At 38.4% G+C, this 19,833-nt stretch overlaps 1 protein-coding gene and 2 non-coding genes across 3 annotated transcripts in view; all 3 read left to right on the forward strand.

The window, feature by feature from the left end:
* The first annotated feature begins 354 nt into the window (after nt 1-354).
* On the forward strand, nt 355-426 carry Trnae-cuc (transfer RNA glutamic acid (anticodon CUC)). Its single transcript has one exon. It is a non-coding gene; the product is annotated as a tRNA-Glu (tRNA).
* A 1,069-nt stretch (nt 427-1,495) lies between these two features.
* On the forward strand, nt 1,496-1,567 carry Trnae-cuc (transfer RNA glutamic acid (anticodon CUC)). The gene has a single exon. It is a non-coding gene; the product is annotated as a tRNA-Glu (tRNA).
* Nucleotides 1,568-5,914: 4,347 nt separating this feature from the next.
* LOC139741260 (uncharacterized) overlaps nt 5,915-19,833 on the forward strand; it is a 30,567-nt gene continuing 16,648 nt past the window's right edge. Inside the window, exons 1-4 of the mRNA XM_071651856.1 lie at nt 5,915-5,953; nt 8,437-8,660; nt 10,965-11,155; nt 11,663-11,896. Of these exons, the coding sequence (XP_071507957.1) occupies nt 5,915-5,953; nt 8,437-8,660; nt 10,965-11,155; nt 11,663-11,896 (688 nt within the window). The remainder of the gene's footprint in view (nt 5,954-8,436; nt 8,661-10,964; nt 11,156-11,662; nt 11,897-19,833) is intronic.

The raw sequence follows: 19,833 nt of genomic DNA on the forward strand, positions 1-19,833 counted from the left end.
AAAAAAGAAAGCAAAGAAATATATATATATCAGTGTGTATGTATGTGCTTATAACATCAACAAAACTTGCGAGTCGGTTTACTCGACTAAAAATGAAACCAAACCAGAGATGTACTTCGTGATCAGTATACATTATGGTAGTCCGAAGAGGACCAAGAAAACTATCATTCTCAGTCTAGCAACACGGATACTTTACCTGACATGATGTGATCCACGCTCTACGTAATGCATGCAGGCGATGCTTGAAAGCAGAGATTAATTGCGCAACGCTTACTGCAGCAAGTCCCATCCCGCAAGCTCAGTGTATTATTATTAGACAATGATTCGGCCAAGTTCAACGACAAATGTGTGCAATCCCATATGGTCTAGTGGTTAGGATCCGGCGCTCTCACCGCCGTGGCCCGGGTTCGATTCCCGGTGTGGGAAACACAACTTTATTTTCTTTTCTTTTTTTTTTACTTTTTCTTCCTTTTGTTTTACCACATTTATGAATTATGTTGTTATTATGATTATCGATGTTTTTGTAATTAGAATCATTATCATTATTATTACTATTATCATTTTCATCATTATCGACTATCATCAACATCAATATTATCATTATTATTCTTAGTGACCTTCTACTTAGTATTAAGACAATTATACTAGGCTACATGTTTCATTATTTTACTGACTTGCCCTTTCGGTGAGCTATTTAATCACAGTTATATAGTAAAAGACAAACAATTCCTACGCCTAAAGGTTTTACATTAAAGGGCTTTAATTGGTAATAATTGCATAACCCGGAGAGCATTAATATTTGTGGCTCACTCATTCTGCATTTGAGAACGTATATGCAAGAAATTCCCCAACTGGTAGACCAGGCATTTCGTTGATGATAGCATGCACATACAAAGAGGGTTTTAATGGTATAGTCAAATGACGTTAATGACGACAATGACGTTATCATGACAGTTGGTCATGGATGTACACGTGGCCCTTCGCAAATTGGTTTCACAGCGTTTTGATAGCTATAAAGTATATAATGGATGAGTATACGTAATTGAGCGAATCAGTATTGGAGTATTTTAGAAGTTTTCAGATTTTTTTAAATGGGAGCTGATTCAACAAGAGAAAAAGTGAACATAGAGACCTTTATAACATTGAAAAGCACTGTGTAATGTAAACGCGAGATGGATGCGCAACTGTAAGCTGATGAATGGAGCACGTCTTGTCGTCTTTGGACTGATTAGGTGAAAGAAGAGTACAGAGATGTCATCGGACGTACATAAAAGTCATGCTCTGTGTATTCATGGTCTTTGTTATTCAGCTGTGTAATTGACCTCATGTCACGTGATAAGCCGCTTGAAATTCTTCCTCAGTGATTCATTTCCTGTTGGCTTGGACCAGCTCTCAACTCCGTGTACGCTCTGCTATTTTATCAACGAGTGATGAGGTCACCGAGAAAAGAAGAAGAAGAAAAAATTATTTCACCTGCCCGATAGTTCCCGCGAAATCCCATATGGTCTAGTGGTTAGGATCCGGCGCTCTCACCGCCGTGGCCCGGGTTCGATTCCCGGTGTGGGAAGCACTGTATTTTTTTTTCTTTTTCTGTATATTTATGGTAATTCGCTTTGACTTCCCGGTTTTCTCTTTTTTTTTCTGCTGTCAATGGCTGTGAAATTCAGATTATTGAAGGAAATTCTCAGAGGCTCTAATAATTATATTCTGCCTATCTCTCTATATAAAAAAAATCGAGTGAAAATATTCACTCCTGAAGAGGTGAATACAAAAAAGAGTGAATTTGGAGTGAAATTGGAGTGAATTTTGAGTGAAAACGTTCATTTTCACTCGTTTTGGAGTGACCTCAGGGATCACTCGAAGATTATGGAGTGATCTCTGAGGTCACTCTAAAACGAGTGAAAATGAACGTTTTCACTCAAAATTCACTCCAATTTCACTCGAAATTCACTCTTTTTTGTATTCACTCCTTCAAGATTGAATATTTTCACTCGATTTTTTTTTTTTAGAGAGTAACCTTCAATTTAGGCATATTGATTAATTCACCTGTTGGCTCTTATTTCCTTTCTTCATTTTTTTTTTTATCACTTGTCCATCTTTCTATCTATAGGTCTGTGCTTTATTCATGAAGAGGAACATATTTTATTTTAAGAGGAACATATTCTACATAATAATGTGTATAAAAATGAGGTTCATCTTTGTTAGTAGGCCCTATAGAATATCTGTCTTTCCTTCTTTTTCCTTCTTTGGCCTGGGTTCGATTCCTGGCTTGGGAAATGTGTTCTGTTTTCCTTTTTTGTTCTCCTTTTTTCATTTAAAATGTAGTTAAAAAAATGAGAGGCGCAGAAGAATAAGAATGTGTTTGAAACTGCATGGAATAAACTGTTAGTATGTTCGCCCTTTACGTATATGACTGTGTGAACGTGTATGTTATGTTATCTTAATATTCAGCTTTGTTGAGTATCACATCGATGTTTCTTCGTGCATTTACACTTTTATCAAATATTTTGTATCCATCCATATATTTATCTATATAATATTATATGTATATCTACACGGATCGATATATACATAGGCCTATTGCATGGCTCGACACTAACTTTTTTGTTTGGTGGCCCGATGGGGCCACCGAAATCCTAAATTTCAAATTTTTGGTGGCCCGAGAGAAAAATTTGGTGTCCCGAAAAAAAAACAATAAAAAACGTTAAAAGTCCTTTTTTTCATGAGTCAAATATTTAAGATTTATGATAGTAAGAATTAGAAGTTGGACATATCTACTCATAAATAAACTTCAACAAACTCGCAACACTCACTCTCAGGCATTCATTCAGTCCTTTTCATCCATCCTTTGAACAAATTTAACTGCTAATTTCCGGCGCAAAAAGTTACGAATTTATTGACATACTTTTCAAAATATTTTGGTGGCCCGAGGCGGGCCACCAAATTTGCCCTATTTTGAAATTTGGTGGCCCGACTTTCATTTTTGGTGGCCCCGGGCCACCGGGCCACCGTTAGTGTCGAGCCCTGCCTATTGTTTGCAGTTTAATATAGATCCTGTAAGATGCAGAAAACAAAATACTAACACTTAATCACATAATATTACAGAGTTATATTACAATCACGCGTACATGCACTCAACAAAGGTCATAATATAGGCCTTTCGACAGAGAGAGAGAGAGAGAGAGAGAGAGACCCAACAATCAAGAATATAAAAAAGAAATAAACCGAGGTCACTTCCAATTCACGTCAGCCTCTATTCTTTTCCCCATGATAATACTAGGCATCAATACATTTTTCCTTTGTTCCACTTTGATCAATATTAATAATTCATGTTATTAATGTGCCCTTCTTTTTTGAATGATTTCGTCTAATCCCCCAGAAACAAACGTCTGTAAACTCCACTCACACTAGACACAAGTACAAGTAGTGAACAATTCCCATATAAAACTGCACAATCTCATGATCAATATTCTTCTGTTTATCGGTCATAACCTTTGGCAAAGTGTAGATAATAAATTGTCTCGAAAATCTCCAAAGGACTTTACTATAATAACAAAAGAAACATACTAAATTCAAAAACAGAAACAGAAACCAGAGTCAGATTTGACCGATACGTGATAGATTATCAAACACATTGCTTACTGGTTTTCTGGATTTTGCCCAATATCTTCTTGAAAAAGAAGAAGAGGAAAAAGAAGAAGAAGAAGAAGAAGAAGAAGAAGAAGAAGAAGAAGAAGAAGAAGAAGAAGAAGTAGTAGTAATAGTAGTAGTAGTGGTGGTAGTAGTAGTAGTAGTAGTAGTAGTAGTAGTAGTAGAAGTAGTAGTAGTAGTAGTAGTAGTAGTAGTAGTAGTAGTAGTAGTATAGTAGTAGAAGTAGTAGTAGTAGTACTCTCTAAAAAAAATCGAGTGAAAATATTCACTCTTGAAGGAGTGAATACAAAAAGAGTGAATTTAGAGTGAAATTGGAGTGAATTTCGAGTGAAAATGTTCATTTTCACTCATTTTGAAGTGACCTCAGGGATCACTCGAAGATTTTGGAGTGATCCCTGAGGTCACTCTAAAACGAGTGAAAATGAAAATTTTCACTCGAAATTCACTCTTTTTTATATTCACTCCTTCAAGAGTGAAAATTTTCACTCGTTTTTTTTTTTTTAGAGAGTAGTAGTATGTAGTAGTAGTAGTAGTAGTAGTAGTAGTAGTAGTAGTAGTAGTAGTAGTAGTAATAGTAGTGGTAGAAGTAGTAGTATACAGTAGTAGTAGTAGTAAAAAACAAACCAACCGACAATGAAGAACATACTTGGAGCTTAATTAATACACCCGAAATGATTTAGTCACCTAATAAAAACCTTTTTTAGAATAACGTCCATAGAAATAAACAGAAGAAAATGCTAGGAGGCACAATTAACGAACAGGCGCAAGAAAGCATTGTCCTCATTCAGAGAGGTACCTGATAAACACATGCATCATTTGAATGCTCCATACAAAGGTTAATGTTCAACACTGGTTCAATCAACTCAACACCAATACTCTAACCTTGCATTTCATTGATCATGTTGACTCAACATCTTTGTCTGCCCACAAAGGGAAATGCTGTCACATGCTAGTTGTACTTTTGTACACGTATACTGGACTTGCCTTACTAGTGTATTCTCCCACTATCAACTTTTGACGTTGACTTTATTGGGCGTTGGATTTCCTTCAAGTTAGTGACCCTCAGACACAGTGAAAGAGAATACAAATATAACACACAAAATACTAGCACTTAGATTGTGGTGTCCGCTTGCTTGAACATCAAAAAGTGCACAAGCGGGTATGAGATTCGAGATTACTAGACTACCAATCACCCTCACCGACGAGGCGCAGCGTCGCGTAACTTCGCAACGATCTGAGTACCGCTTAGGAGCATAGAATATTAGTTGGTAAAGTTTGTGTTACTTGTATGTCTGATACAACGCACATTTCAGGTCATTGGTGACATAAATTTGATTTTGATACAAAATTGAAGTAATTAACAATCCAATCCCTTAGTTCATGACTTGTGAATATTTATTTTCAATCCTTCGCATGTTATCAACTAATCATCAAAGCAAAGAAAAAAATAAAAATGATTGGGAACAGTCATCAAACAGAAATAGTTGAGACTCACTAAATGTCTTGATAATGACTATTAAATAGCTTTAGATGATAATGACTAGAGGAGAAGCAGAGTGGGGCGGGGGAAGATGATGACTGTATTTTTTCAAGACAGACAATGTTAATGCCAGTAAAATGTGAAAATGGAGCAAGCTTTAAACAGAAGAAGAGCAGTTGCCAACGTGTGTCATTAGTTGACGTTAGAAACTTTGAAATGCTTTATATTGACTATCCTAGACAGCATGCATTCGCTTACCAAACTCTTGGTAAATGGCATCGCATCATGAAAAGGTGCATATTTACAGGCCTAACTTATTTTACGCAGTTGAGAAATAGAGCATTCTGCAGATAACATTTTTTCTCATTTTCTTTACCGTATTATGGCATTAATTGCTGTCTGTCAACCACCGTTATAACGTGACACTATCACACTCCTTTCGACGGTTTACCAAAGGAAATATCTCGTCAAGTAATATCCAGTACATGTATATATTTATGTATTCATATTTGACCTACTGTTGTCAACTGAAAATCAATATATTTCTCGGTGGAAGAAGTTTGATGGAAAATAGTTTATCCGATTTTACATCACACTATTATTATCATAGTTCTCCTTGCAGTTCCTTTCATCGTGTTTACATTTTCTTTTTTCAGTTTGCTGGGTAGGATGAAATATAAAGTAGCTGATACAGGATTGATAATGGAGTGTTCATCATCATGGACTCTTCCATCGTCTAAAAAATGATCATCGAAAAGTTGTCCACCTCAGCATAGCGGGAAGATGAGCAAGAAGAATTCAAGATTTCGAGAGGATGCGATGGTGAGAAATTATATATCCAGACTGATTACATTTTGAGCTGTTTTGAGCGATTGTTCCCTCGCCCCGGCGCCCCTTAGGCTTCGTAACATTCGTGCAAACTGAGTACGACACGGGTAGAAAAGCGATATCCGTTGACGGACTGTGGCTCTCGGGTGTGCGCGGGGCCTCCGGGGCTGCTCTTCGTGGCGGCCGGTGCACGCGGTGCTCTCTGGAAGCAGCTCGGGAAAGTGCAGTACCGGTAATGGCGGTACATGTTCTATTTGATATAATATGCCTACTACTGTTCAGGCAAACTCGGTAAAGGCGGCCGTTCAGCTGGTTCAAGCCGGTATAAGTAACACTATTGACAATTGAATCTGACATAAACACCTTACACTACAGTTTGGTATGACACTAGATTTTTGCATAATGGGGACAGGGTAAATGACAACAGAATACTAGTACGGTAGTCCGGTTCAGGTTTATTCTGTAGATACAATCAGCAGAAAAGCCAATGATGTTGATAGAGCGCGTTCCATTGAGCTGAGTGCTGCAAAGCAAGGCAGTTGCAGGTGTGTACATGTCCAAGGAATCCACGAATGTGCTTGTCAATTTCTTTTACTTCTTTTCTACACTGTAACGTTAGATATCTTCTATTAAAAGTGGATATTTTCGCCGACTAATTTTTCGCGCTTGGCCGAGAGTTTCGCATGTTCTTAATTCTGGGGAATCAAGACACGGAGTACAACTTATCTACAAGAACATACGGCAAGCAAAAATATTTGCATGCTTTTATTTTCGACTAGTTTCTGGTTGTGCGAAATGCGTGAAAATATCAACACTGCAAAAATTTCCACTTACAGTATTCCACATACTAAGAATGTTGCAATAGGATTGGTCCAGAGCTGATCACGTGATGAAGAGTACTTTTGCCCATCACATCACCTGAGAAGAAAAGTTTGTTACACTCTTTGTTGATAGTCCCTTTTGTTTCGCTGATCTCCACACATTCCACACAGTCCTAATGCAAGATGAGTAGGCCTACGCGCGAAATAAAAGTGCATTGCACTGTGGACTATCATGTGACCTAGGTCACTTGATAGTACACAGTGCATCGCACTTTCAGTTTGGTGCCACATGGTGCGCGCAGCAAATTCATTGTTTTGTCGTTGCTACGCGCACACGTAGCCTAAGCCTTAAGGATACCTAAAGACAGCAAAAATGGTTTCAAATGTGGAATAGAATGGGAATTTCTAGGACCTCAGATGTGGAATATAAAGCAAATAATCAACTTTTAGTTTCAGGCAATGAGACAAACTATCACTTCCTCGGCGATCTGAATGTGTACGCTATCTTTCCTCAGCTGCGCTTCGGAAAGATACATCCAGATCGCCTCGGAAGTGAAAGTTTGTTCTATCACCTTCACCAACGTTGATTATTTGCTTACTATTTTGTAGTATAGATCTGACCTTGCACCGCAAAACCAACAAAAAGTCGCCAGACATGGATTTTTAAATTTTAGTTAAGGGCAGATTCAGATAGAGCAGACTCTCTAGTCTATTAGCTTTGAAATGATGTATTTACTATAACTCAATTCAAATGGATTCTCCTAACCTAAATAAATACTGGAAAGAAAGCACACACTCTGGAAAAGTTTGAACTGAGTAAAGAGGCTGTGAAGTAAAGGGTTTATTCAAGTGCTTTAGCTTTACATAGCTGTGCTACCTGTGCCATGAATGGGCCATAAAACATGATTTTAACCACTGTAGCAACAACAATGAAGGGATTATGAGATTAAGCTGAAATCAAGCATGCTGTATTTATTAACACATTCTGTTCATGATAAATATCAACTTTCAAAGCAGTAGCATCATCCTGTCAAAAGTTATTAGAGTTAAAAGTGAAGAGTGTGCAAAAGATTTTCAAGAAATGAAAAGGGGCCTCGAAGAAAAACCTGATCACACTACTCTACCAAAAAAGAGGTTGTTGAAAAACTGCTGAAAACCCACTTTCCTATTCAATTTATGATCCCAAACTTAAGAATAATGTAGAAGAAGAATAGCTCTTTCAGAAAATATGGAAAACTCAAATTGACTCTGTTGATTCATTTCACCTTTTTTGAGTCCTCACATAAAATCAAGGGGTGTGACTTTTTTGTTTGTTTTGTGATGCACGGTCACATATTGGCGCATAATCAACCATGTAGAACATAGTTTGTGCTTTTCTAAAAATTTAATTCAAAATAGATTCTACAGTGCACTCCTGTTATAACGAACACGGTTAAAATGAAATTCTGGTTACAATGAAATAAAAATTCAGGCCGCAACATTATCAGCTCTATGTATATTCTTATTGTTTATTTGTTCACTTGTAACGAAAGAAAACTTCTGGTCCTGAGGAGTTCATTATAACACCACTTGAGTCCACTGTATTGTTTATTACCAAATTTTACCCAATTTCATATACTTTCATTTACCTGTACTTTTATCCACCGATCTAACTAGTACTGGCTTGAGCCCAGTGCCGCTGCCCTGGCCAAGCTGGAAGAGATCCAGTCGTCAGTGACCAGCATGAAGCCGGCCAGCTCTTACAATGTCCAGTCGGTGTGGGTCCCGTCCAGTTCTACCCCACCCACATCGTCCAGGGGCAAGGTGGTGAAAGCATCGCCATACACCGAGCTGGAAACAAAGCCACCCCTGTCTTCCCTCAGCATCCAGAAGACAGCATGGTAAGGAAAAGTCTTGCTTTGCTGAGGTGTACTGTAAAACATGATATATTTGCGGCATGAAATTTTCGCGAATTGGAGCCGACAGCCTTTTTCGAGGCATGAAATTTTTGCGCATTGCTACTGGCATTCAATGCATGTAGTGTAGACAAAAGCTTTTGCGTGCATTTTAATTTCGCGAATTTTGGCACTCGCGAATTTCGCGAAATTAAAATGCACGCGAAACTTCCTCGTTTTACAGTATTTGTTAAAATTGCTGCAAGTCAGTATGGTGTTAAACAAGCTTTGTGGACTTATTGTATTTTTCTTTAGAAGACAATTACCCCTGGACAACTACCCCAGACCTTTCCCCTAACTCTGAACCTCATCCTAATCTGGAACCTAATCCTGACCCTAGCCCTGACCCTAACCCTAATCTTTATGCTCTGACCCTAGACCACTAACTGGTATTTAGTAAGGAGGGGGGGGGGGGGGTTGTAATTGTCCCTGAGGGGGTTATTGTCCTGGTAGAGTATTAAACAGGTTTTAGTACAGATTAGGATATAATAATAATTTTTCTTCTTAAAGCATGGGGGGGGGGGGGAGGGGGGAAAGGAACACATTTTGATGAAACTTACCGTAAAGTACATCTCAATGTTGCAATCGATGAAAATCACCAAAACAATATTTGTTCAATATTTGATGCTCTGAACACGACAAATATTGAGATTAAATAAAATAAAAAATCTTCATAGGTGTTGTTTATCACTGCAGAAGAGGACTCGTGAAAGCATAACTACCTGATACTTATTTTCTAACTTTCTTCTTAAAAATAGATGTACACATGTTAAGTGTATAAGCTGGTTGTGGTGTGATGCAATGATAAAAAAGTCACATATTCATTTCTCCCTCTGCAGTGAATAGCTTGGCATCATTCTTGTACACAATGAAGGCAATGAGTTACCTGATGAAAAAAATAAAGAATAATAATAATACTCACAATGTGTTTACTTCATGTGATTGCACACAATAACTGCAGTCTAACTGGCAAAAGATTGCAAAGTTTAAGATTGCGATCATTAACTCTTAATGTGCCAGGCCCAAAACCCCTAACGTGCCAGAGGTTTTTACCTAACGCCGGAACGTTCGAAACCGCACTGACAATGAAATTTAAAACTGCCATATCTCTGAAACTATTGACTGTTTTGAATTGAGTTCTACACAACAATTATCAAGAAATGTTTGTTCCTTCGTGTCATGTAGTCAGTTTGCCATAATATTTCTCTGAACCTGAAATATTGCAGAAATAATTGAGACATCAGAAAAATTATTAGAAATTTTTGTGTAGTATGGAAAAAAAGAGTCAGTCGTGTTTTTTCTTCAATAGAACACTCCCTTGACTCTGTGAGAAAGTTTTAGAGCAACATATCCTCTTTCAAATGATAACAAAATTGCGTTCTAGAATTGTATGATTCCAAAGATACTAGCAGTTTATTTTGTCTTAACAATTTCTCTTTCTGCCTCAGTAATTCATTCCCAAATCTGAGTCCTTTAGTCCCAGATCCTGTATTTGAAACTGAAGTGATTGTCCCGGGCCCTGGAAGAGTGTCTTTTGTCCACTTGAGAAGGAAGAGCCTACTAATCCTTCTTTTGTCTAAGCGGACCACGGACTACTCTATTGAAATCGGCAGGTCTTTGTCCGCGCGCAATTCCTATGCTAGCGTGGGGACGATTAGTGACGTTCACCAAAACAAAAGGATGAAAGACTTGACCAACGAACGAAAGCTGACCCCCTTTGAGGGACAAAATCAAAAGAGCTTCCCGCAGGACAGCATCCAAGCGGAACAATGCAATGGAACCGCATAGACAATACACGCAGATTCAATAGCATACACACGTGTGGTTTACCAATGAGACTTTTGATCCATACACATCTTGCAGAGGGTGCGCTCGCTGCGGATTTTCCCGACGCGAAAAAAATACATCTAGCTGAAAAATCATGTAATTACTCAAAATTGTCTAATGTAAGCATGCTCACATTTTCAGTGGAAACGATGGCTATGCTAATCAGCTACCACTACATATCATTGGCAGTTTCTTGGTGTAACACATTACGGTACCAGAAGAACTTAAATGATCAATGCCTTTCTCGCCCTTCTTAGTCGTCGATCGGCGACCATGGCACGTCAGGACTAAGGTCGCCGTTCGGCGACCATGGCATGTTAAGAGTTAAGATCTCAAAGATTTGCCATTGTGACCGCAGCTGATCTGAGTCGTACATGGTGGTACTTTGAAAGGTTGGTATGTTATTTTTGATCTCCGTTCCAGGGGCAGTAACACCTCCATTCCTGACCTAATCAAGCAGCAGGGAGAGCGACAGAAGCTGAGGGATGCCCGCGGGCCGCGCCGGCCCTGGAGCGGCCGCAAGGTGCCCCCAAGCCCCACGGCCCAGAGACGGACAAGCCAGGGTGGCCTTGCGAGTGAATCAGCCGCAGAACTGACGGGAGCTTTCATTGCTGGTTTGTGACAAATTTTTTTTTCTTTGCTTTGCATTTTTTTTCTCAGCCTTTTCAAGTTACGTGCTTACGTGCATTATATCGCCTTTCTCAGAGGGCAATGTGCCCATCTGCAATTTACATGATCACTAGAGCTACATGTACAAGTATTTTTCTGTTTTTTTTTTGTTTTTGTTTTTGTTTTTTTTTTTTGGGGGGGGGAGGGTTGCCTTCACAAGGGTGACACAAAGGGGTTAGAGTTAAATGAACAGAGTTATAGTCCAAGAAATCCCATTAACCATTGTTTTTACCAGGGAAGGGAGTGGGGAGCTCATGAGCTCTAATGCATGCCGTGATATGGGTAAAAGAGCTGGTTTCTTGAAATTGATCTTGAGATCATGGTTAACTTTGCCGTATTCTCCAGTGTAATGTGTTGTGATGGACAATAATGAAAAATGAAATGATGATCTCAATAAAATATAATGACATCTAGTGTAAAAACCCCACTTTGTCACGATTTTCTGTCTTCAGTGAAAGGCTCCAAGTCAGTCATGTATGAACCTGGAACCAACTCCAGACCACAGAGTGGCCGATCCCAGTCTGCCTCTTCGTCCACAGTCCCACACAGTGAGTCTCGTGATGTGTTTGCCATGATGGAAGCAGCAAACACGTACAGGCCTACAAGCCAGGAGAGTGGGGAAGAACAGGACAACGCCCTGGAAGAGTTTCTGCGGAGTCAGCCGGATGGACAGAGACATGAGTTGTGTGAGTATGATGGATTTTCATCTGTGTATATTTATTTTGTCATAGTCAATCATTTCATTTATTTTCATCATCGAGAGAGAGAGAAAAAAAAGAGAAGCATATAAACGTATTACAGGCAAAACATAACATAGATGACACTAGATATCAATACTATACAAATCAGTACAAGTTACACAATAAACGAGATGTGAAACTCGTCACACTGAAGACGAGTTAGGTGATACGCTGGGGGTCATCAGATATCGGTCATGGGTGATCGACAACAAAAATGATATCAAATAGCGACTTGAAGTCATGTTGAGAAACATTCGTGAAGTCCAGTTTTTGTCGAGCCCACCGGAGGTGAGGGGAGACTAAGGAATTGCCTGCGGCGTCTGTCCGTCCGTCGTCCGTCCGTCCGTCCGTCGTCTGTCCGTAACGCTACAAAAACTTCAATAACTCTTTACTCTGGGCTTCAATTGCAATCAAACTTTGAGGGAAGAGGGGTCATACAAAGTTTCTCATTTTGCCATTGTATATATGAAGGTCACCTCAAGGTCAAAGCTCACAGGAAAGGGGTCAATGAACTTTAGGGCCCAATGTTAAGTTTTTATGGCGCGTTTCTATTATGGGTCATAACTTTTGATCCATAACTCCATTTGTGACCAAACTTGGATGGTAGATGTCCCTTGGGGAGTGGATGATCACCACAAGGTCAAAGGTCACAAGCAGGGGTCAACAAACTTTTAGAGCCCAATGTTAAAGGGATCGTACAGTTTTGGTTGAGACCTAATTTCAAGTTTCTAACTTTTTTTGGTGAGATAATGAGAAACCTCTTATGAAATATGAAAGAGCATGTAATTATACGAGGAATTCAACGTTTATTTGATAAAAATTGGTTTTAAAATGGCTGAGATATCCAAAAAAGAGTGATTCTTATAAAGTGTGGGACCCACACTTTATTACGATCGCTTTGTTTTACTTTGTTTTTGGATGTTTCAGTCATTCCAAACCCGATTTTCATCAAATAAACTTTGAATTCCTTTTGAAATGGTATGCTCTGTACTTTATCATAAGTGTTTTCTTGGTATCTCGCAAAAAGTTAAAAGCCCAATTTTCATCTCCACCAATACTGTACTGTCCCTTTAAGTTTTTATGGTGCGTTTCTATTATGGGTCATAACTTTTGATCCATAGGTCCGTTTGTGACCAAACTTGGATGGTAGATGTCCCTTGGGGAGTGGATGGTCACCACAAGGTCAAAGGTCACAGGCAGGGGTCAACAAACTTTAAGGGCCCAATGTTAAGTTTTTATGGCACGTTTCTTTTTTGCCATAAATTTTTACCCAGGTTTTATATCTCTTTTTATCTGTTATATCACTTTTTTTTATCTGTTATATCCCATTCGCGTGCAATTTCTTGTACACGAATGGGTAAGACACATTATGGCACTTGCCTTGTTTTATACAGTCCTACATGATTCAGATCAAATTGTTTCTGTCATGCAACCAAGTGGAAATTTCATGCATGTGTCGGGGAGTGCAAGTAAGTCGATTAGACAGGCTATGTAACTGAATATTTACCAATAGGTCTTCAAAATGTAAAAATAGAAAACAGAAATCAAACATGGCAATAAAGTCTTTTAAGAGTTACCTTCACTTTAACATTTGTATTTTCAAATATGAACTTTGACCATTATTTACAGTACATACACGTTGTATAACCAAGAGGGCTATGTCTCATCTCATCATTATTTATATAATTTGATAAGTTTGACAAACCCTATAAGCCTGCAAAATTTTGCAGCAGTCGAAGCAATGTGGTCTCCAACACAAAACAAAGGGATATTGTGTGTGTGTGCGTATACATGAGAACGTGATTTCTACATGGATGAAGGTGTTTTAATACTCCATTGAAGAAGAAAAAGGTAAAAGATCGAAGTATTTTGTTTCGTGTTCTTGTGGGGTTCGAACCCGCACGTGTGCAACCTCACGTCTCTGGCGCCAGAGATGTCGCCTTTAACCTCTCAGCTATACGTCTCGACGAGGAAATATGAGGAACGTAAGCTTATATGTGAAAGATAAATCAGGAATCCTTTCATCCACATTCCATTCTCATTTTCAGTTTTAAGCTGCAAAATTATAAACCTGATGAGGAGATTTGAAAAAATAAAATGCATGATTACTGCAGCTTATTGTCCAGCTACAACATACAATGTACGTAAGTTTCAGAGGAAATGGAGCAAAATCAGCTGAGGTAAAGGTGCTTGAACGTTATCAAGTCAATGCATGGTTTTAAAAAAAAATCACCTCCCATAGACATAACACGTAAACTTGGCTGATTTTGAGTCTTTGCCATTAATCACAATTTCCAGTATGATGGCGTTATCAAATTGCAAAACAATGACATGGACTTGAAAGAGAAATGTTCAAAGTACAACATATCTGAATTTGGGATAATATTGAGCTAAAACAACAGAGATACCAGCAAATGAACATCAGAAACAGTACCTCAAAAAATTCACTTCCACTTTTTTGATTTCAGGTGACGATATGATGATGTCATAGAGTATTCATGGAAATATTGATAATTGAAATGTTATGTACAATTCATATGCTTTTGTAATATGCAATAAAAACATAGGGTTACCGGACATTTTAAAGAGCTATGGCGAAATAAACAAAGACATGTTTTTCACTATATTTACACATAGACACGCGCTCGGATTTTTAACTTTTACGACAGTGCATTCCTTTGTTATTGGTCAAAATCGATCGGAAATCAATGGCTATTGTTACTTCATGTATCAGGAATCCAAATCAGTCGAAAAAAGTGCATTTTCATGTTGCTTATGCGCTATGCGCGTGAAAACGTGCGGACAGATGCGGACGCACAGACTTTTTAAAAACGCTTAAAATTGTCTGAAACCTCAAGAAAACCGGTCGGGAGTTCGTTTTGAGCATTTCATATTTTTGACGCACATGTCATGGTGACCTGGGTAATTAGCATAGAACAGGATGATCAGAGGTGACTTGAACTTTATGTCTACCGAAAATGGTAAAGAAATGACATTTAGTTATGAAGATATGATGGATCACTGAAAATCAAAAAATGGCGCCTACATGACGTCACCGATAAGTTATCGTCATTAGAATGTTGCTGTGCTGAGATATTGTCATGAGATATGATGACTGAAAATTTCATGTGAAATGGTCACGTCATTATTGAGATATTTTGTTCACAAAATTCGTCAGAAAGAAATGGGAATTTCGAGCAAACACAATAGGTGATACGCTGTTAGCGTATCACCTAATAAGCTGACAATAAATTCATGGATAATGGAATGTACATCAGAAAGCCTATGTGGCTTGTAGAACTGTATACCTAGTGGTGTAAAATAAGATTATTAAAACCAGTAGAAACTATGAAATCGAGTCATAAGAAGATACCATTCACAAGAGTTGATATTCATTACTTTTACACAGAACATCAAGAATTCAGAAGTATCTTTTTGTGCTGTTTTTTTTTTTAGCACTTCAAATATTTTATTAAACTGTAGATTAAAACATTGCTCAAATTTAAGTCATTCCACAATACAGAGTATCTGGTATGGCATAATGAATATTTAGATTTCATTTGTCATATGAAAGACAACCCAATGGTGAAATTAATGACAGAACCTAGTGTGATAATTATGAACATCAGCATTCATCATGAAATGGACAATCATATTCATTAGATAGTCAAAGAGTTTTTGAGCAATAACGTTGCAGCAAAGAAGCAATTGGCATCTTATATAATCTACCAACATGATTTTACAATGATTTTAATAATTTGGATGTGGGTGCTTGATATGCAGAGCCAGTGCAATGCACATTTTGCCTGCTTTCATAAAACTATCAACTTTTGTTTACAAATGGGAAAAATATGTATTCCCCCGAATGGATATTACAGTATGTCCAATGTGACAAATCATAAGAAATAGAGTGAATAGTATAGGCTATGGTACTCATTTTGGCCACATAGTGACTGCATAGTCTTGTCTAACCGTGATATAAAAAGTAATATCATGTGTAATAACATTAGTGTCATCATAATTATGTTATATTGCACGGTGACCCCATAATACTCGTGACTGCACAATTGACATTATACAAAGAAATGTAATGGTACCACACCTACTTGTATAGATGTATCTGAAGAAACGAAACGAGATTTTGAGAAAAGTAGCAACGACACACGAAAAAATTATGTAAAGGGGGATGATCCGAGCTGTTATTTCTCGCTATCTCGCATTACTGTAAGAACTCAATACGGCAGCGGTGCTATTTAATTTTCATAACAGTTGAGTCAACAATGCTGTGCCGGTGCACAATACGAGCTCTATTTGATCATACACAAATAACACTGAGTAGTAAATCTACCTTGAAACTACAATTTAGTTTGTACGTTTTCCAAGTAGTAATTGCTATTGCTGTACATGTTGGGAAAAGAAATATCTGCTGTAAGCTATCAAAATTTCTATTGTGAAGTGAGAATATTCTTGTCATGATAGAAAAGGGAAAGATAGATGTATGATACGCATATCCATGCACTTTGCCCATGCCTGCTGCTCAGTAAATATGCATTAACTACCAGAAATGCACAAGTGAACCACGAAAGTGTGATTCCGCTTGTTGCACGTGGGTTCATGAGATCACCTCATTCATTTGCTCATGGCTTACAGCCAGCGTATGGGACCCCGATCGCTAGCGACTAATTTGAGTACATTTGTGTGCGATCCATCAAATTGATTGCCTTTTCATTCAAGCAAAGCAAGGGAAGGGTGGGGGAGGGGTGCTGCAGGCCAATTGGAGCTAGGCAATGGTACCCCCCCCCCCCCCCCACACCATACCCAGTTATTTTAGTTTCTGGTGTGTCAAATGTTGTGATATCTTATATGCCCTGTGATATCTAATACTTCTTGTGATATCTTATACTTATACACTGCTGTGATATTGTGACATTTTATGCTTTAATACTATGAATATCCAAATTAGAATGTTCTCTCATGTCACAGCTATGCGGTTTAAAACGAATAAGGGGTATTTATGTTTGAAAGTGCTCTGTCCTTTGATGGTTTTGTCTGCCTAGCAGCTTGATGCAAGATCTTTAGGGATCTCATGATATCAACTTACCAAACACTGCCACCTGTGTGTGAGCAGGATGTTGAACCAGGATCTTTATCTTAATCAGAAGACCAAGGGTCATCCGATAACAGTACTCATTCGGGTCTTGAGCAGTGTTCGTACGCCAATGTACGTGCGCTGATAATTATGATTACTTTACCTCATCCACAAACCCTCGGGGCAACTAATGTGTACATAATCTTTAAAGGTGTAAGATGAGCAATCGTTTGAGCAATAAATTGAGCAATAGATGATGTGCAGTAGATTGACTCTAACCCCAAGTGTCTCTTGAGTGGGAGATTTTTCCACTTCGACCTCCTAGCAAACTTGAGACTATCGTCATGCAAACACTGGCTCAGTACTATGTGCGTGCAACCAAGTGCTAAAATCAATTCTAAGTTCAATTCAACTGATAGTACAGGCAATTTTGGGATCAGTTACTCCTAAGAAGAAAGGGACTGTTTCACTAAGCCATTTGTGAACAATACCTTGTGCCCACCTTGCAAAATCCGAGAATACATGGAAAGTCTGTGTATCCTTCCCAACTAGATCTGATCTGAATTTGTCCGAACTTTGGGTTCATTGTTTTGCTCGATATAATTCCCGCGTTAGTGAAACAAGGCCGAGATGTTTTTATTAAAACCTGTCCTATGACGTGCTATATTGGGATTGTGCGGGGAAACAAGCTTCTTTTTTTTTCTCCTGTTTATGCAGTCTTCCCATTTACCAATAAGCAATGGCTGGTATCGACCTACTCTGCAAATCACCCCACATGAAACCTGCAAGTTTGGGCATCACACTAGACCTGCATGTACAGTCAATCATACTAATTGATATCCACAGCAACAGACACACACATGATACAACAACCAGAGGCATAGGAACCAACTTTCATTAAATATTTATGTAAGCAATCATACATGATGATCAATAGAAGTGTTTCAGCCAAGAGACTTTCATGTAAAAATATGTTGCAGTGAGTTCTCTTTTAATTATATGTATTATATACACATACTTACGTGCTGTTCCCACCTGAAGCAGTTCCGTATTGGCTTCAAAATCTACCATTTTCTTTTCCTCACACATGGTATACACTTTGCACAGTCAACCATTCTATATGCCAATTGAGAGAATTACAAATGACCAAGTCATATTCCCAGCTCTTAATGAGCTATACTGTCAATCATAGAAGCAAACAGATGCTAATTCACTGGGGTTTTACATGGCTGTTACCTCCTTCTGACTATCACGTGATGCTACATTCTTCTGTGTACATGTATGTCCCTGAGCTCTGTTGGAAGTCATATGTGTGATCAAACTGTAAGTTGACTAGCAGTGTTGTTGTTGTAGTTTTTATACAAGCAGTTGTCGAGTATAATGACCTGCATGCTTTAATGGATTGGGGGGGGGGGTGCATTTATATTGATTTTTGCTGAAGGATGGATGAGATGGAGCAGCATTAGTTTTCACAGAGGAGCAGGTGTTTTTGGATGGATGATGAATGGTCACACAGCATGCTGGCTACAAGCTAGGAAGATTATACCATAGTCTTTTTTTTTTTGGCTCTCATCCATTATTGATCAAGTTCAATGTTGCAGTGGGGATGTGATTGACACCGTCCGCAGATTGAACCCCGGCCATAGAGGGCGCACCTCGTTGCCATGCGAGCTCTTCCTGTTTCAGTGGGTTGTCAAAAAAAGCGCAGAATGATTGCGAGAGAGATGAGAAGGTTTCTGCACAGTTGATGGATATTACGTCTAGATGCTGGAAATGATGGACAACTCTCTGCTGGAATTCATCACATTGAAGACTCTGAAGGCAATGTTCCATGTACAGAGTGTGTAACACATTTATCTTGAGGTGCGCTTGATTTACATTCGTTGGTTTGGTGCCTTTATTTGTGGTCTGTTCGCCAGAGGAGTGGAACTGTGTGAAGACTTTTTTTTTGTAGGATCACCAGGGTATGTACAAGTGTATGAAGGGTATTTGACCAATGCCATTTTTTTTTTCTTGTAATTTTTTTTTTTTTGCTCACACACACTGTTGGTTTGATGTGACATCATATCGCCTACCTGTGGTATCTGCATGTCCAGCTACATGTATAAGGTGTGCCTCGAGAACAGGATTATGTTATGGCTCTTTCATGGTGTACCTGTATGGGATATTAACTCTCTCATTACCATCTGCAAGTTGTTTGAGTACAATGTCAATGGCAAGTTCATTGGTAGTTGGTTGAGAGGGTTATTATTATAGTACATAGCAAATAAATGTATCTATGTCATTCATATTTTATCTGTTCTGCAGAATTGCTCTAAGACTTTTTTTTTTTCTTCTAAACATCAAGATTATTAAGGTCTACAATTCCTTGTTATGGAGTCAGTTCTTCACTTTCAATGATTTTGGAAGATGAGACTAATGGGAAATTTACACAAATGTGTATTGAAGGATGAAATTTTAAGTCATTACAAGCACAGGAAATAATTCTACTGGTATGGCATATGAATTTGCCATGCATTTTAGATATGGCTGCTGTACAAAATGTTGTTTGTGTGGCAATTTCACTGAATAGAATTCATAGGCCATTTTGTAAAAAAATATTTATCCATGAGACTGTGGATAGCAGTTTGACATCTATAGACGTTTTTAAATGGCAATAGAAAGGCAAAATAATTCCATGCCTTCACTACATTGTGGAGTCTGAGCGGGCAAGATGCGAGATCTTGTGTTCTTGGCTTCCCCCTTCAACCAGTGTCTCTCTTGTGTCTCTGCTAGTCTCAATAAATCCACCTGA

This window comes from Diadema antillarum, unplaced genomic scaffold (assembly GCF_040938485.1).
Source record: "Diadema antillarum isolate AM-2024a unplaced genomic scaffold, OU_Dant_1.0 seq00000912_RagTag, whole genome shotgun sequence".
Classification (NCBI taxonomy): Eukaryota; Metazoa; Echinodermata; class Echinoidea; order Diadematoida; family Diadematidae; genus Diadema; species Diadema antillarum.